Source organism: Anser anser (assembly GCF_964211835.1).
Source record: "Anser anser genome assembly, chromosome: 6".
NCBI lineage: Eukaryota > Metazoa > Chordata > Aves > Anseriformes > Anatidae > Anser > Anser anser.
Window position 1 is genome coordinate 5,613,070 of NC_139726.1, and position 16,119 is coordinate 5,629,188.

General features: G+C 33.6%; 1 protein-coding gene across 12 annotated transcripts in view; it reads left to right on the plus strand.

The window, feature by feature from the left end:
* LRP1B (LDL receptor related protein 1B) overlaps nucleotides 1-16,119 on the plus strand; it is a 546,211-nt gene that overhangs the window by 374,578 nt on the left and 155,514 nt on the right. For all 12 annotated transcript variants that reach the window (XM_083841828.1, XM_083841833.1, XM_083841832.1 and 9 more), the window contains 7 exons: nucleotides 61-192; nucleotides 1,797-1,931; nucleotides 2,407-2,536; nucleotides 5,362-5,488; nucleotides 5,643-5,794; nucleotides 6,085-6,209; nucleotides 9,412-9,783. In XM_083841828.1, the coding sequence (XP_083697954.1) occupies nucleotides 61-192; nucleotides 1,797-1,931; nucleotides 2,407-2,536; nucleotides 5,362-5,488; nucleotides 5,643-5,794; nucleotides 6,085-6,209; nucleotides 9,412-9,783 (1,173 nt within the window). The remainder of the gene's footprint in view (nucleotides 1-60; nucleotides 193-1,796; nucleotides 1,932-2,406; nucleotides 2,537-5,361; nucleotides 5,489-5,642; nucleotides 5,795-6,084; nucleotides 6,210-9,411; nucleotides 9,784-16,119) is intronic.

Consider the following 16,119-nt stretch of genomic DNA (forward strand, 5'->3'; position numbering starts at 1 on the left):
GTCTTGTTGATTGGGAAAGTCTCCATTTTGTTCTCATTACCTATTTGATTTTCCCCTTAGGTATTGAATCATTTCTTATGTATTCTGTTCATGAAGGGATTAGAGGAATACCTCTTGATCCAAATGATAAAATGGATGCTTTAATGCCTGTATCTGGAACTTCATTTGCTGTGGGCATAGACTTCCATGCAGGTAAATATTTTGCATAGTTTATCATATAAGTGGAAGATATCTTATACCACTCCTATAAATGGGAAAAAAAAAAATCGCAACTATATATGGAGGAAGTGGAAGTTGACTGTATATTAGAGTGGAGTAATAAAATTGTTAATAGTTTTGACAGAACACATTGTTATTGCTGAGCCCCTTTCAGTTCTGCAGTAGTTAATCTCAGAAGGGGTTTGAGACTTGGAAGATTTTGCTTCTCTCAGAAGAAGAGTCTTCCAAATTCTTCATTCAGTTTTGTTGTACTTAGTGTGAGCTGGGAACCCAGAGCCGCTGTCACACGTTTCTCCCCAGATTTCTCTCTATAGTTTGTTCCTGCTCTTACTCATGCTATCATTGTGCCTCTAGGCATTTGTATCTGTGGCAGGCATGTAAAGGTGCAAAGGAGAATAGATTGTACTCTATTAGTTGAAATAATTGGTTTGAACGTTTACAGACTAAGCTCACAAGGCCTAGGAAAAAAGGTAATTCTCAATGAGTACTTTTTATGTTGAATCTTGAGCTACCAATTTTTTATTGGCAAAATGCATTACATGGAATTCATTTTAACTGTTTGCTAATAAGCTGCCTGAGGACTGTACTGGGGTATGAGGCTGTGGATACTAGTGCTCAACACTCAGCAAAATACTTGTAGAAGCTGCAGAAAATTGCAGATAGTTGTTTCCTGTTTTGTGGCCATGGTCATTTCCGGGTACTAATTCTCTTTTCAGATTCCAGCAATAGAATAGATAAATAGATGCTGAAGGCTTCAAATTGAGTATAGGCTATCCTTCCATCTGTCTGAAGCCAGAACTGACTTCAGGAAGCAGATGCTGAAGGGAATTTTCATCTCCATTTCTATTAATTTCCAGAGTAATTTGGAAAATAAAACAGGTTTGTACAATTATGATATTAAGTGACAACCGACAGACAGCATTGATGCACAGTTCTGTGCGATGCCATCCACTTTTATAACTGAACAGAGTCTACAACAAAATAAAGGCCAGCTGCTTAATTTGAATTCCTATTGCCTTGTTTCCCATGACATGGGTTTTCAGTGGTTGAGTCCTACTGTGAATGTTATGTTTTATTGAGATACACAGGACTTTGATTATTAGCATAAGAGAACCCCTGAAAATTGCTGTCTCCATAAAATGAGAGTGTCTTATCACTTGGATCGTTCGGACCAAATGTAAACTGGAACTCAGCAAATGTTGGAATATTATTTGTATTTGAAACCCACAGGGATCCTTATTAGTTTAGTGCAAATTAATTTAGTGAGTATTTTCTATGTGTCCGTTTTCTATGCTTTTTATTATATCACTATCAAAATTTCTATTTTTTTTTTCTAGTTAAATTTTTTTGCTACTGCCAAAATTTAATCTGAATGATTACTGAAGGAAATGACTGTATAGGCAGTTTGGCACTGTAGTTCTTCAGAGCACTGAATATTCTGGAACTAAAAATGATAGTGTTGATAACCATTCCTTTGTTTACTCTGACATATTATTGAAGTTTTACAGTTACTGATGTAGGTACCTGGACTGAAGTAACTAAATTAATCCAAGAATCCTTATCATGTTTTTTTCTAGGTAATGATACAATCTATTGGACAGACATGGGTTTCAACAAAATCAGCAGATCTAAACGAGACCAAACGTGGAAAGAAGACATTGTTACAAATGGCTTGGGAAGAGTTGAAGGCATTGCAGTGGACTGGATAGCAGGTAGGTGTTTACCTGCTTGAGGTATTGTCATGATTTCTGACAGTATGCTCTTGCATTTCAGCTCAAGACCAAATAACTCAATTTGCTTTCAATAATTTAGTTTTGTTTGTTTGTTTGTTTGTTTTATTATTGTTTAACATGGTATAACTGTTTTTTTGTGTGGAGGTTTTTTTTTTTTATTATTATTATTATTTTGGGTGGAGGAGGAGTCAGTTTTATTACAGCCAGGAAAAAATCTTTACATATCTTGGACACTATTTCATATATCAACAGTCTCAACTGTGACAATCATAAATACAAGTTTATACTTTAAAGCAGAAGGCTGACTAGGACTAGAAATTAAAAATATTAGATGCACGTAATTTAAAATATAGCAGTTTCTGGTCTTAACTTACACATTTAAGATTCACTTCTCAAGAATTCACTTTTCAAGTAGTGTTTTATTTTTCCAGTAACTTCATGGTATTTTTCCTAGGTAACATATATTGGACGGATCATGGCTTAAACTTAATTGAAGTTTCCAGACTCAACGGCTCATTCCGATATGTAATTATATCCCAGGGTTTGGACCAGCCAAGATCTATTGCAGTACATCCAGAAAAGGGGTAACATGACTGTGGCTATTTGTATTTCTTTTAAAGTCTGCATGTTAGCACTGAAGCTTTTAGAAATCAAAACCTGAAAGGATTGTTTTGGAATGTATTGTTCTGTAACTAAACACAGGTGGAAGAAAATGTTCTTAACATATGCTGAGATTTTTCATGAGTCTCTATCTAAATGAAGTACTGTATCTTCTTTGCACAAGTTTTTATCTTCTAAGATAATCATTTTCACGGAAGTGTAGACATTGATTGGAAACTTGCTTAAATCTGTTGAGTGCTTCTTAAGTTTCCAGCAAATCCAAAAAAGTCACACTAGGTAATGAAGACCTCAGTGTGATGATGAAATGATAGAATGGTGTAATCCTTGACAGTTATAAATTCCGGTGTCATGTAACATCATCATGCAACAATGAAGGAAATTGCCCAGGGTAGCTGAAAGCTATGTTAAATGAAGCACATGGGTAAGAGAGTAAGTGTCAAAAATTACGTCTGTTTTCATCCAACTGTTTGATAAGAGTACAGACTACAGTGAAGCACTAAGACAAATACAGAACTTTCTGTCCCCTTCAAGCTCCAAAGCTATTGTTAATAGAGTTACAAGTAATGCAGAAGCAGTAAATTCTGCAAAGAATTCCCTTCTTTTTTTCATTGGAACATGAAATGTGCTTTCTGAGTTGATTTATGACTCAGTGGATATAAATGCTACAGTTATCCTGCAAAACACAGGCCACATTGTATGTATCCTCTTAAACCTAGAGATGAAGATGTGTCACTCATTTTCCTCAGATTCAATCAAATGAGTATCACAGTATGTTCAGGAAAGCAGTCTCTGTAGTCAGAGGAGTCTGCAGCCCTAGTAATGAAGAATTCTGGCTTCTCAGTGAGGCCAGATTGATACCATTGATGCAAAATGCTGCCTGAATCTTTACCACAATTTCCTTTATGAGAATTTAGATGTAGTGATCTGTGTATTCTGCAGACTAGGGAATTCAAACTAAATGTATTTAAGAGTGAAGGTGAAAGCAAGAGTGAGTTTTATTTTCTGCATAATATAATAGCTTTTGCCACAAATGATTACAGCTGTGTTCATATAGCACCACTGGATGCTTGGCTGTATCTGCTAACAGTTTCAGATTGATGCTGTTCTTCAGGATCTTGTTAAAATATTTTTGTGCTTAGTGTACCAGAACATTTGTGGTCTTCTGTTACAGAGGAGGGGAAAAAATAAAAATAAATAAAAAAAAAGCCTTTGCAGAAAAGTACACAGAAACCTGATAAAATTATTTTGACCAGAAGGGTAAACCTCACGTCTTCAAAACACAGATAGGTATTCACCCTTTACTTGCAGATTAGTAAATACTTTACATGTCTGCTAGAAAGGTACACCTTTTGTGAATGCAGGTAAGCTTGGACTCCCTTTTTAATACTTTGCCACAACATCTCATCGGATGTCTCCAATCAAAGTTACTTCATGCAAGTAGGACAGCAATGTTTTGAAGGTGAAGGAAAGGTATATCTTTATGTGGGGAGATAAATGCCTTCTTACCCTCTGCGCTATTGTCATATCTCTATCCCTTTGCCAGGCAAAACTTTCAAAGGTGTTCTTTCCTCCTCACTCTCTCGTTGCCCTGACTTCTCATTTTTTCATTTCTCTTGGAGCTTGAGTTGACAGCTATAAAAACGGAGAGGAAAATAGCAGTTATTTGATCTCATTGAATTTGCCCATTATACCAAGATATGAAGCAGCCAGCATTCAGCTGGTTGGTAATGTTATACTAGGGAAAAAGTTAAGAATGTGTAGTCCTACAGAGGAGCGTCTTTGTCCCTCATCAGGTATACTTATTCATTTAAAACATATTTGGCTGATTTTTTTTTTCTTCCACACAGTTAAATAGCAGTTTTCTGATGAAGCTTAAATTGTGATTGAAATATGGAGTTAAGGTGGGGAGGTCTGAAATATTTCTCAGACTTTGAAGCTACCTCCTTTGAAGACATTTGAGAAACTTGATTTGTATTTGGAGGGATGGAGTTTTAAACTCTGACTTAGTTTTCTTCACAGATATTTTTTTGAAAGTTAATTCCAGGACTTCATCAAATTTCTGCCACTTGCATCTCCATGTTAGCTATGTAACTTATATATGGGGTAGTTCCTAAAAAAGTTGGGTCGTCATTATTCAAGCATTGCAGCATATACACCAAATACATTTCTGGCATACTTCTACCTGCAAAGGTCCAGGAAACAAGTATTTTAGATATGCCTTCTCAGACTTCTGGGAAGATCAAGTTTTTATTTCTTTGCTAGTTAATAGTTCATTTAAGTTTATATAGCAATATATTTATTACCATTAATACTCCAATATTAAATATATTGTGTTACCTTTTTGGCAGCTGCTTGGGAGGCTTCTAGATTCCTTTAACCTGCTAGTTAGTTATACATACATCACCTGTATAATCACAACATTTTTAGTAGGTATTAGATGTGTGTGCTTGTGTTGCAGTAATTTCTTTCTAATTCTCTTTGATTTTCCCAAGCAGTAAAGCTATATCCTTTAAGGCAAAGAACTGCATGTTGACTGATTAATTACAGTTTTAAGAATGACTTCATATATAACATCTGCAAAGACTCTGTCTAAAAAATATTTAATCAAACAAGTATTAAAATACATTCATCCTCTAAAGGTTATACAAAGATACATAAGCCTTATTATGCTTTTTAAATATCTATTAATGGTACATTCATTTTGTTTGCTATTGAAGTACAGTATTACACATTTTCATCTCTTTATTTTGATGCTATATTTTAATTGGTAATTTCTGCAATATTTTAGGTATTTATTTTGGACAGAGTGGGGACAAACTCCTTGCATAGGGAAGGCACACTTAGATGGGTCTGAGAAGGTTGTGCTTGTGAGCCTGGGGATTGTGTGGCCTAATGGAATTTCCATTGACTATGAGGTTAGTTTCTTTGTCTTCCAGTATACATTAAGATGTACAATATTTTTTATGTTTCATTAAAGTCAATTGGTCTATCGCTTTGGCGTAATCTTAATAACACTTAATGAAATACTTGGACAAGACTGTTGATGTTTCCTTTAAAATTAATCTTTAGGAAAATAAATTATATTGGTGTGATGCTCGTACCGACAAGATAGAAAGGATTGACCTTGAAAGTGGAGGGAATCGGGAGATTGTGCTGTCAGGGAGCAATGTGGATATGTTTTCTGTCGCGGTGTTCGGAGCTTACATCTACTGGTCTGACAGGTAATTTATTTTTCATAAGTATTTGAGTCTCAAAATGTTATTTCAGTGCCAGGTGCTTCACCTTTGTAGGATTAGCCATTCCTTAGCAAGGTCAGAGAATGGATTGCAGAAAGTTACACAGTTTCCAAAGAAAGGGTATTTCTGATACTGAAAGCTAAGCATATCAGTGTCATAGATGAGACCAGGTTTCTTCACCTTCTGTTAGGCAAACTCTCCACTGCCCTTCAGTCATTTGTGTGGTATGAATTAGTTGAGGATTGTTGATCAGACATCTTCAACTTTTTTGGCAGAGCACATGCAAATGGCTCTATTAGAAGAGGCCACAAGAATGAGGCCACGGATGCTGTGACCATGAGGACTGGCCTTGGAATAAACCTGAAGGAAGTGAAAATCTTTAATAGAGCACGAGAGAAAGGTTGGCTGTTCTTAAGGATACTATTACGTGTTTCAATATTGCCTGATACTTTTTATGTATATTAAAACTTACAAAAAGTTAAATAATCAATGATTTATGGCAATAAATTTTGCAATATATCCACATTTACTCTTAAAGTTTTTTGGTTTTTGTTTTTTTTTTTTTTTTTAGCTAAAATTAATGTATTAAAGAAAATATATAGTACAATTTCTACTAAAATCCTTCTGGGTGTTTCAGGAGAAAGTCTAAAACCAGAACAAATTGTATCATACCTTTTTGTTTTCTTTAGGAATGAGATAGACCTTAAACTGTGCTTTAAAGAGCAGTAATCTCAGGCTGTCTCAAATTTCTGTTGGAAAGCAGAATTTTCTTTCACGATTAGAAAATCCCAGCCTCTGTCTCTCAAATATTTATTTCCTGAAATTCCTTGGTTTTCAGTCCAGCATTTTTGTGTGGGAAGAGACCTTGTAAATAACTGGATTTCACTGGAATTTGATTTGTTTTGCAAATTGAAGAGACAAAAGTTATCATATCCTCTCTGTGATTTATGATATAAAGATACAAATGGATGAATTTTATTCTCCACTAAGAGTAATCTTTCTTTTAGTTTTCTTTTCTTTCCTAAAATTCTAATTCAGTAGAGGTCTTGAAAAACAAGAACTATTTTATGAGAAATAGAGACATGATTGTATCACCTTTGTAAGCAACATCTTTGTTTCATGTATTTGTTTAAGTTAGCAAAAGTGTTAAGAAGTCTACCAACAAATGGTAATGATTGGAATGGAAATGATGCTACCAGGAAATCCAGACCAAATTATAGATAGATAGATAGATAGATAGATAGATAGATAGATAGATTTTTGAATATATATATATATATTCAAAAACACAGAGGAATAAAGTATTACCATAAAAAGATAAACTATTTAATACAAATATTTCTAGTGTTGGTAGCACTCAAAAGTTGCTTTAATCACAGCATCACGTATCTGAAGATCTTGTTTTTTATGTAGGTCTTTCCTAAACAACTGTTTTAAATATGAAATGTAAAATAAATGTGCATTTTGAAAGAAAACATTTAACAATCAATAAGATAGTCTTTTCATTTTTTTTTCTTAAAGAAATTTTAAATAGTTTAAGAACAATGAGCACGTGTATTAATTTTATTAAAGATTTTTGCATGCAATTTCACCGTATTCTAGACTAATATTTTATGGATAAAAAATATCCACAGAAAAAAATATTATTTCTTTTAACTAGGCTAGAAATAGTTAATGTCTGCTTGCTTGGAAGGGCTTTGTATTTTAGGATTAGGAAAATATAATTGGATAAAAATGCTTCATTATATGTAATGATTTTATTGGTAGCTTGAAATACTTGATTGCATTAGAAATAGGATAAATTGTTACTGAGGCTAAAAATCTTTTAATGTTAGCTTGAAAAACATAACTGAATGATTTTTAATACATTTTTCAAATTTTACTAGGGTACAAATGGTTAATGTCTTTTGGAGGGGCTGTCAGTGAGCCAGAAGGACAAAAGGGAAAAAACAGGTGAAAAATATTTTTTGGATTTTTTTTCTATATAACTCTATTTTATATATATATATATTTAAGTTTACTGAACTAGAAGTAGTCAATGCTCCTTAAAAAAAAAAAATAATTAGCTAGTTTCCTGACCTTCTAATAATAATAAAAAAAAATAAATAAAAAGGCAAACAAAAAAGAAAGAGAAACAAACAACCAAAACCACACAAAGAACCTTTGCTGATTGAGAAATGATTAATGCTTTTTTTTTTTCAAACACCTGTTTTACCCTTTCTGATGAGCCAGCCCTGTAGTGCTATTCGCAAGTGGATTCCTATCCTTCAGTGCTATTCTACATGTGCAAGGATATGCCTTAATTAAACTGTTTTTAGAGCTGGTTGTTTTTAAAGATATTTACAGCTGGTGAACTGTGGAAGCATTGAAATTTTCAAAGAGAGATTTTAGAAACTTGAGGATCTCTTTCATGTATTTGCCTTTCTCTCAAACTCATCCTTCCAACCAGATATTAACATTTCTAGCCTAATAAAAATTCAAAAACTTCTTAAAAGAAACCACAAGTGCAAACGTATACAGATAAGTCTCCCAATATTTTTGCATGACTACAGAGGAATATTTCTCATGGAATTTTGCCTAGGAACTCAAAATTCAACATTTCTAATTTAAAGAGAAAGTTAACTCTCATCCCCCATTACTTTTGCTTTAATGTACCTTCAGCTTGAAATGTAGCAGTTAGAAAATGCAGTCAACGGTACTTTCAGATGCTACTTATTCCCTGACAGTTATAATGGTTTTCTTCCAGAAACCAATTTATTGAGACTGTTTTTTGTTTTTGTTTTCACTATCTGGAAAAAAATCAGAAATAGGGAAACTGAAAGAGCTGAGTTGTTATATGGAAAGTGCTGTCAGAAACAGAAACTAAATTATCTAAACTAACTATAATTGTATTTCATACATAGTCCAAAAAAAAAAAAAAAAAAGACAAAGTAAAATAGGTCCTAATTATTGACAATTACTGTAATTTTAAATATGGCTTGTAACAAGTGTAGTTTATGTCATTGAATTTACTAATTTGACAATGATTATTTAATGGAATGCATTTGTCAGGGAGTAAGTTTTTAAAGTCAGGTTTTAAAAGAAATTTGAACAAAAAGTTAGGAAACATTGTTATTAAAACAGTGACCTGGATTGACACAGTTTTGTACATACTAATATATATGTTTTCATTTCGATAGGAATTGACTAAGAACAGTGCAGGATTCTGATGGTATCTAAATTTACTCTTTGCCAGTAACAGGTGTTTAAAAAAAAATAATAAAATATTTCAAAGCACTTGAAACAGCTCATAAGTCTCTATCTAAGTCTTCATCGGAATGTGGAAGAAAAATCCATTCAATCATTTTCTATTTATAAAGTATATACACTTGTGAATTGGAAAGAATGTTAATTATGTTTGCTATTAGATTGTTTACTTTAAAATTTACTTTGTCTATTTGTCATTGAAGTTATATTCTTTGCTATTTTGGCCTTTGATTTACTTGTACTGTAGATAAAGTTTAAGAGAAGAATCCTTGGAATGTGTAAAATTGCATTCTGATTTAAGTTAGTTACTTGTAATTGTACAAAAGATAGATTTATTTCTTCTTTTTTTCTTACAGGTACTAATGTTTGTGCCAAGAATAATGGTGGGTGTCATCAACTCTGCCTTTATCGGGGAAATGGACAAAGATCTTGTGCTTGTGCACATGGCTATCTTGCAGAAGATGGAATTACTTGCCTAAGACATAAAGGTTACCTGCTATACTCAGGAAGGACAATATTAAAAAGTATACATCTTTCTGATGAAACCAACTTAAATTCACCAGTAAGGCCATATGAAAATCCAGAGTACTTCAAAAATGTGATAGCTCTTGCTTTTGACTACAGTCTGAGAGGAAGAGGTTCTAATCGGATATTCTTCAGTGATGCACACTTTGGAAATATACAAGTTATTACAGACAACTGGGCTGGCAGAAAAGTGCTAATAGAAAGTGAGTAAAAATTTCACAAAATATGTATTTTCTTTGAGTAACACTTATTAAGTCAAAATTTGATAACCACTTGACATCATAGGGTTAAAAATGTGAAAAAAGTTTTAGTATACATAAGCATATAACACAACTATTACAATTTTTACCTGCAAGATATATTTAAACACTATCTTTCTGTATTACAACTTCAAAATAATTTATAGCAATCTTACGACATGTGAAGCATATTACTAGGAAAAAAAAAAAAGGTCATGATCATATTTAATTTGTATTATGGTAATTTTTTGGAGCTTTACTAACAAACCTCATTATACATTGCCTAGACATGAAAGAAGTCCAGTTACTCCATGAAATTATCAGTTGTGTGTTTTTGTAGTTAGTGGGAGTGGAATACTGTAAGATACCTCTGCAGACATAACTGTTCCTCGGTATAAAAATATTGGGACCATGGTCATTGTGTCCAGTTGACTCACCATTCTTGTATTCAGCTCAAGAAAAGCGACTCGTGCTCAGTGATAATCCGAGGCAAACTCTAACCTATGAAATTGTCCTTTTCAAGGAGAGGCTTACTCAGTAACTTTGCGTATTCACTATGCCTTCATTCACCACATTAGCAAGGGGATTTCTCTTAAACTTGATGTTTTATTTAGCTTCTGAATACTTGAGGCCTGTCTCTCCTCAAGGAATCAACATCAATATCATCACAAAGTCTAGCATAACTTTTATGCAACGTTAATGCAAATTTTTGTGGTTTGTCATGGTAAAATTCAAATTCAGGGAAAATCTGAATGCGGATGTATGAGAAATATAGCCTAATATTAACCATCGGAAAATATGTCCAACAAAAATCTAAAGTCCAGAATCTTATGCTGCCTTAAGTTTCTTTTCTAATGTAATTATTTTAAAATATGCCGTAAATCTCATTCATCTGTAATCAGTCATCAGAAGCATGTATTTACTATGGTTCTTCATGTTATTTTTCAAATACTGATTGATTTTCTTTTACTTTTTTCCAGAGGCTATAGTTCATTTTGGTAGCCATTTTCCATAATGTCTGAAGTATTTTATTGTTGTTTTTTTTTTTCTCCCTGATAATTCTCATTTGAATTTCTACTGTCATGTTATATTGCCTGTGGCATTGCTACGTTTAGCTATTTGTCTGGGTCAAACAATAACAAGACAAAAGAAAGTGACTGGAAAAATGGAAGTACATTTGATGTAGAACATATTGTCCTTTGCTACTGCATGTTAACAAACAATATTTTTGGAAAAGAAATAAGCTAAACAGCTGCAAAGTGATGAACTAATTTTCTACAGTTTACACTGGATAATTGTATCATTGTGCACCTCTGCACTGTGGTTTTAGGAAGCTATTCCAAGTCATGAAAACTGTTCACATTAAAGAGTGGAAAAGCATCTTTTGAATATGGTACAAAAGTCTTTATTTATTTATTTATTTTAATTTTGTGTTTTTATGTGTGCATATTATAGAGGAATTAATGATATCCATACTGAGATACAGTAAAATGAAACTAAGCAATGTTGTCAGGATGTTCTCATTACTCTCTGGAAAGCATTAAACCTAGAGATCCAGAGCCGAGATTAGCTCTACAAGAGAGACAGCCAGCTCACGTGTGCGGGGATGATACAACGTTATTTTAACTCTGGTATTGTAGGATAGGACGAAAAGCATTACATGAAAAGCCACTGGAGAATTTTACATTTAAAACAGGAGAAAGAAATATTGGTGAAGCAGCAATGCAGATACAAATTGGCTTTTTAAAAGAACAATAAACTATTCCTCATTACTTTATAATAGGTTGTTGTACAAGAACTAAAGACATTTCATGGAGCACAGATGAGAATTATACTTTTAAGAAATTGTTAGGAAGTGTTTCTACTTGTAATCTTAATATGCCTGATTTCATTTTTCATTAGCAGAGTCAGCACTCTGAATAATTGAATGTCAGATGAAATTTTGTATCCTTCAGAAATGTACTGTATATGCTTAGGATATAGTTCTGAACAAGGGTGTTTTTCTAGAAATGCTTCAGTTGTTTTTTCATTGTAAATGAGAAGGGATATTGCATCACAATATAAAGTAACATATGTTACTATATTGTTTTCCTTCATATGTTTTAAAACCCCTTTCTTTATGTTGAGTGATCCATTTAAAATTGGCATTCTTGTACCACATATCCTTCCTTTCCGCAGTCGGCACATGACTTTCTCTCCCTGCAAACAGGAAACAGTTCATGGGGCTGCTTGATACAGTAGAAGTATTTGGCTAACAGTGATACCCAAATACAAAAACAAACAAACAAACAAAAAACAACAACAACCAACAATGGTTAGACTAGATGACATCAGTGATTCCATTCACTGTAAGAGAGAAAATTTTCTGATTTCCATGTTGACTATGTTTGATTAGACAGAAATTAGTGAATGGAATCCAGCTGACAGATTTCACTAATGATGTTTCATTGCAGGATTAAAAGATAACGTATTTGACATTTATTTTGCTATCTTTTGTCTCCTAAATTATCAGTAGGCATTTGTGGCAAATTTTCCTTTACTGGAAAGGGATACAAAACCACATTAGAATTACCTAGTGTGCTTCTTACAGATCTACAGCCTCTTTTGACCTCATTAAGCTGAGGTCTACAAATCAGGCAAAACTTTACTCTGTATTTAAATCAAATAGTGAAAATAGAGTTCATTATTGTCCCAGATTTTTAGTTCACCGAATGTAGATCTTCTGCTCATAAAGAATCCATTAGCTGATGGATTTCTACCTCAGTGAAATCAGATATGCCACTCAAATCTAACACATTATTGAATTTTTCTGCACACTAAAAACAGTTAAGATATATAAAGAGCCCTTTATTAAACAGGTTTCCAGTTCACTAAAAACAGATTTACAACTCACGAGCAACCCATTATCTAATATGTTTTTAGCTCACTGAGAACAGATTTACTACCCAGAAACAACCCATTATCTAACATGTTTCCAGTTCACTGAAAACAGATTTACAACCCATACGCAAGCTATTATCTAACATAGTTCCGACTCACTGAATATTGATTTAGAATTCATAAACAACCCATTATCTGACAAATTTTCACCTCACTGAACAGATTTGCAACTCATAAACAACCCATTAGCTAACACATTTTCTGCTCAGGGAAAGTAGATTTACAGCATATAAACAACTTTATCTAACTTGTTCCAGTTCACTAAAAACAGATTCAAAACTCACCAAGAACCTGGTACCTGAGAGGGTTCTGTCTTCAGCAGGAAGGAGCAATATCAAAACAAACAAACAAACAAAACCAACAGTGTAGCATGTCCACAGTATGCCATTCCTTAACACCTTTATTTTTGTGCAGCATAGGTTTTGGAAGTGAGTTCTTTCATAACTTCTAACTTTGTTTCCGTTGGTCAGTCAGTTAGTAGGGACTTTTTTTTTTTTTTTTTAATAAGTAACTGGAGTTGGTCCTGACTGCTGTTTTTTAAAAATTCCCTGTTTTCTTTGCTGTGATGTCTCACAAATAATTTTTTTTTGATTCATGAATTATTTAACCACTCAGTATTGCTCATGATTTTGTTACTATAGCATCATGTAGAGTTTTATCAGCTCTATGGAGATTTTTAAAATTAACATCATTATAGCAATACATGTTTTAAATATGTTGTGACAGGACAACTGTCTGTATCATGTGTTTTGATCTCAGTCTTTCCTTCCAAAAAGGAAAGGATGCAAGATATTTTCTTAATCTTCCACATTTCTTAATCTTTTCTTAATCTTCCACATTTTAGTTGTGAAGATCACCCTTGGAGCTCACTTTAGACAGGTTAGACTGCTTCTGTGACTTAAACTGGCTATACATTTGTGTGTTTTGTATCCCATTGTGCTATAAAAGTTTCAGGAACCTGTTAAGGCAAACTGTATTTTTACAGTTCCAAGAAACAGAATCCCAAGTGCCTTTTTTCCTCATAAATCATGAGAACCTTCGTGACTTTCCTGTTTGTTGTCGATGGTAGTTCTGTATGAAACAAAACACAAAGGGATTCTATTTAGAAAACACATTTTGATACACACTTTCTCTGTTCTTCCAGTTTGAGGAATCATGCAGGATTTACTCTGCAAAAAGGACTATTTTTTCATTTTGTGTAAGCACTGCGGAGTTTTTGATTAAGAGAAGCAATGCCTTGGAAATCATATCCTAACTCATTTAATATTCTAGGAGAGGTCTAGAGAGATTACATGCACTTTGCAAGTTGTTTGTCTTCTAATTTTATCTAATTTTAAGCCCCAATGTACTACAGGCTTTGTAGGAAATTGAAAGAAGACATTAAATACAAAAAAAGATAGAGAATGTAATAAATGAAAGTGACACTGAGCTTCAATCAGTATGTTGGTTTGGCCATCACTGAACAGGTGTTAAAATCCTACCTGAAGTAGACATCCCAGCTTTTGCCATTCTCTTGGAGAATTTGTTACTGAAAACCTAGGTTAAAATGAGATAATGGACCATTATACAGAAAGAATAGAATTCACTAGCAGTTAAAGGCACAGGGTTATGTAAGGAGGTATTTGGAAATCTGACTTGTATAAATTGCTGCAGGTTGTCAGTCTCATTTAGAACAATAGGGTTTACTCTCATCTCAAAGGGAGCCTTGGGAGCATTCTACTCTTATTTTTCTTTGTTGTTGAACACTTCTAGGTGGAACAGCACCATTATTTCAAACTTCTGAATGTTTCCGTAATATTCAAACTAGAAGCCATTTCATATGCATTCTGATAAAAATATATGAAGTACTTTCAGTCTTTATAGATCTAAACAGACTTATCTTCCATCAAAGAGTAATTTTAGAGTAGATTGAAATGACTGAAAATGAAAATGTTTCAACAGAAACAAATATCTGTTTAATATAAGATATTGTTAATATTTCGTGTGTATCCCCTTCTTATACCACATCTCCCATTGGCTGTTGTTTATTTTGTCAACTGATAAAATGCAAGCTGACTTTCTTATTAATGACATGATTATCTGAATAGATTTTTTTTCTACATTGGATAGGAGGTCTAAGCTTGATCTAGAGAAAGCCAGTGGAAGATAGCATATTTTTCCCAAAGTAGATTCTTCGTGGTTTGGGTGGAGCAAACAGCTAATTGGAGCCTTAATTCATTTAAAATCATGAAGATCGCTTGTATCCTAAACTTTTTGTTTCCTGTTAGGAAACATTATTATCACTGTGGATTGAGCCATTAGGCCAAAAATACATAATATTCAATGGGATGCACCTTGTTTTATCCTTCTATAATATTCATGATTAAGCCCTAATTCATAAACCATCTGCTAAACTTTTCTGCTTTACTTTGGTATCCTTCCTTCTCTGTCTGCCTAGAAGTAGAATGCCATTACAGCATCCATGTCCCTTCTTCCTCCCCTGATGAACATGAAACTGTGGGTCAGTAAGTCTAAACTTTCTATCAACCGAGAACTGAGAGAAGACAATCTCAAACCATCTCCCTGATGAACCATCTCTGTGAACTATCTTCCATCCCACTACAAATGCAAATTAAGATTAGCTTTAGAGAGTAGATGGCGTGCTATTTGATGACTAACTTGCATTCAGAAGCGAGAAGTTGCCTCAGCATTTCTGGAGGCAAAATTGAGGACAGCATAGGAGTAGGAGTGTGGTGTGGTCATAAGAACAACTCTCTGGACATGCCCTATATACTTAGATGAAGAGGCCATGCTGACACCTAAGTCTTTTGACAGAGTGAGCCACATGCATCTCTGAGGCTGCAGACCTTCTGTGTTGATTTGGTAAGACTATGCACATACAATTGTCATAATATTAAATATCACAGTGCATCCTTCTTTCAAGATTGTCAGGTTTATTTCTGTCATGTAGAATAAGTTTCAATCTGTCAGTTGTGTTAGAAAAATTTTCTTAAGAAAGTACACAGTCCAATGACGTACCTGTATATTTGGAAAGTGGTCTCTTAATGTGTACAGTGCAAAATTCAAAGCTTAAAGTTTCAAAGCTTATGTTTATACAAGGAATACTTTCTGAAATAAGAGCCTGAGCTGCTAAGCTAATAATGCAGTTTCCTTTTTTATCATAGGTAGAGGTTTGAGACAATTTATTCGTTAACCAACACCTGCCTCAGTGTATCTGTAGAAGACTGCAGCATTCAAGTAGGTTTGATATAGTTGTACAACACTAAAAAGAAAAGAAATGAATTAGAAATTGAGGGAGAGAGGAAAGGGGAGGAAAGGCAAAAGAAAGCAAATCAGAAATGGGAAGAAGTATTAAGATGA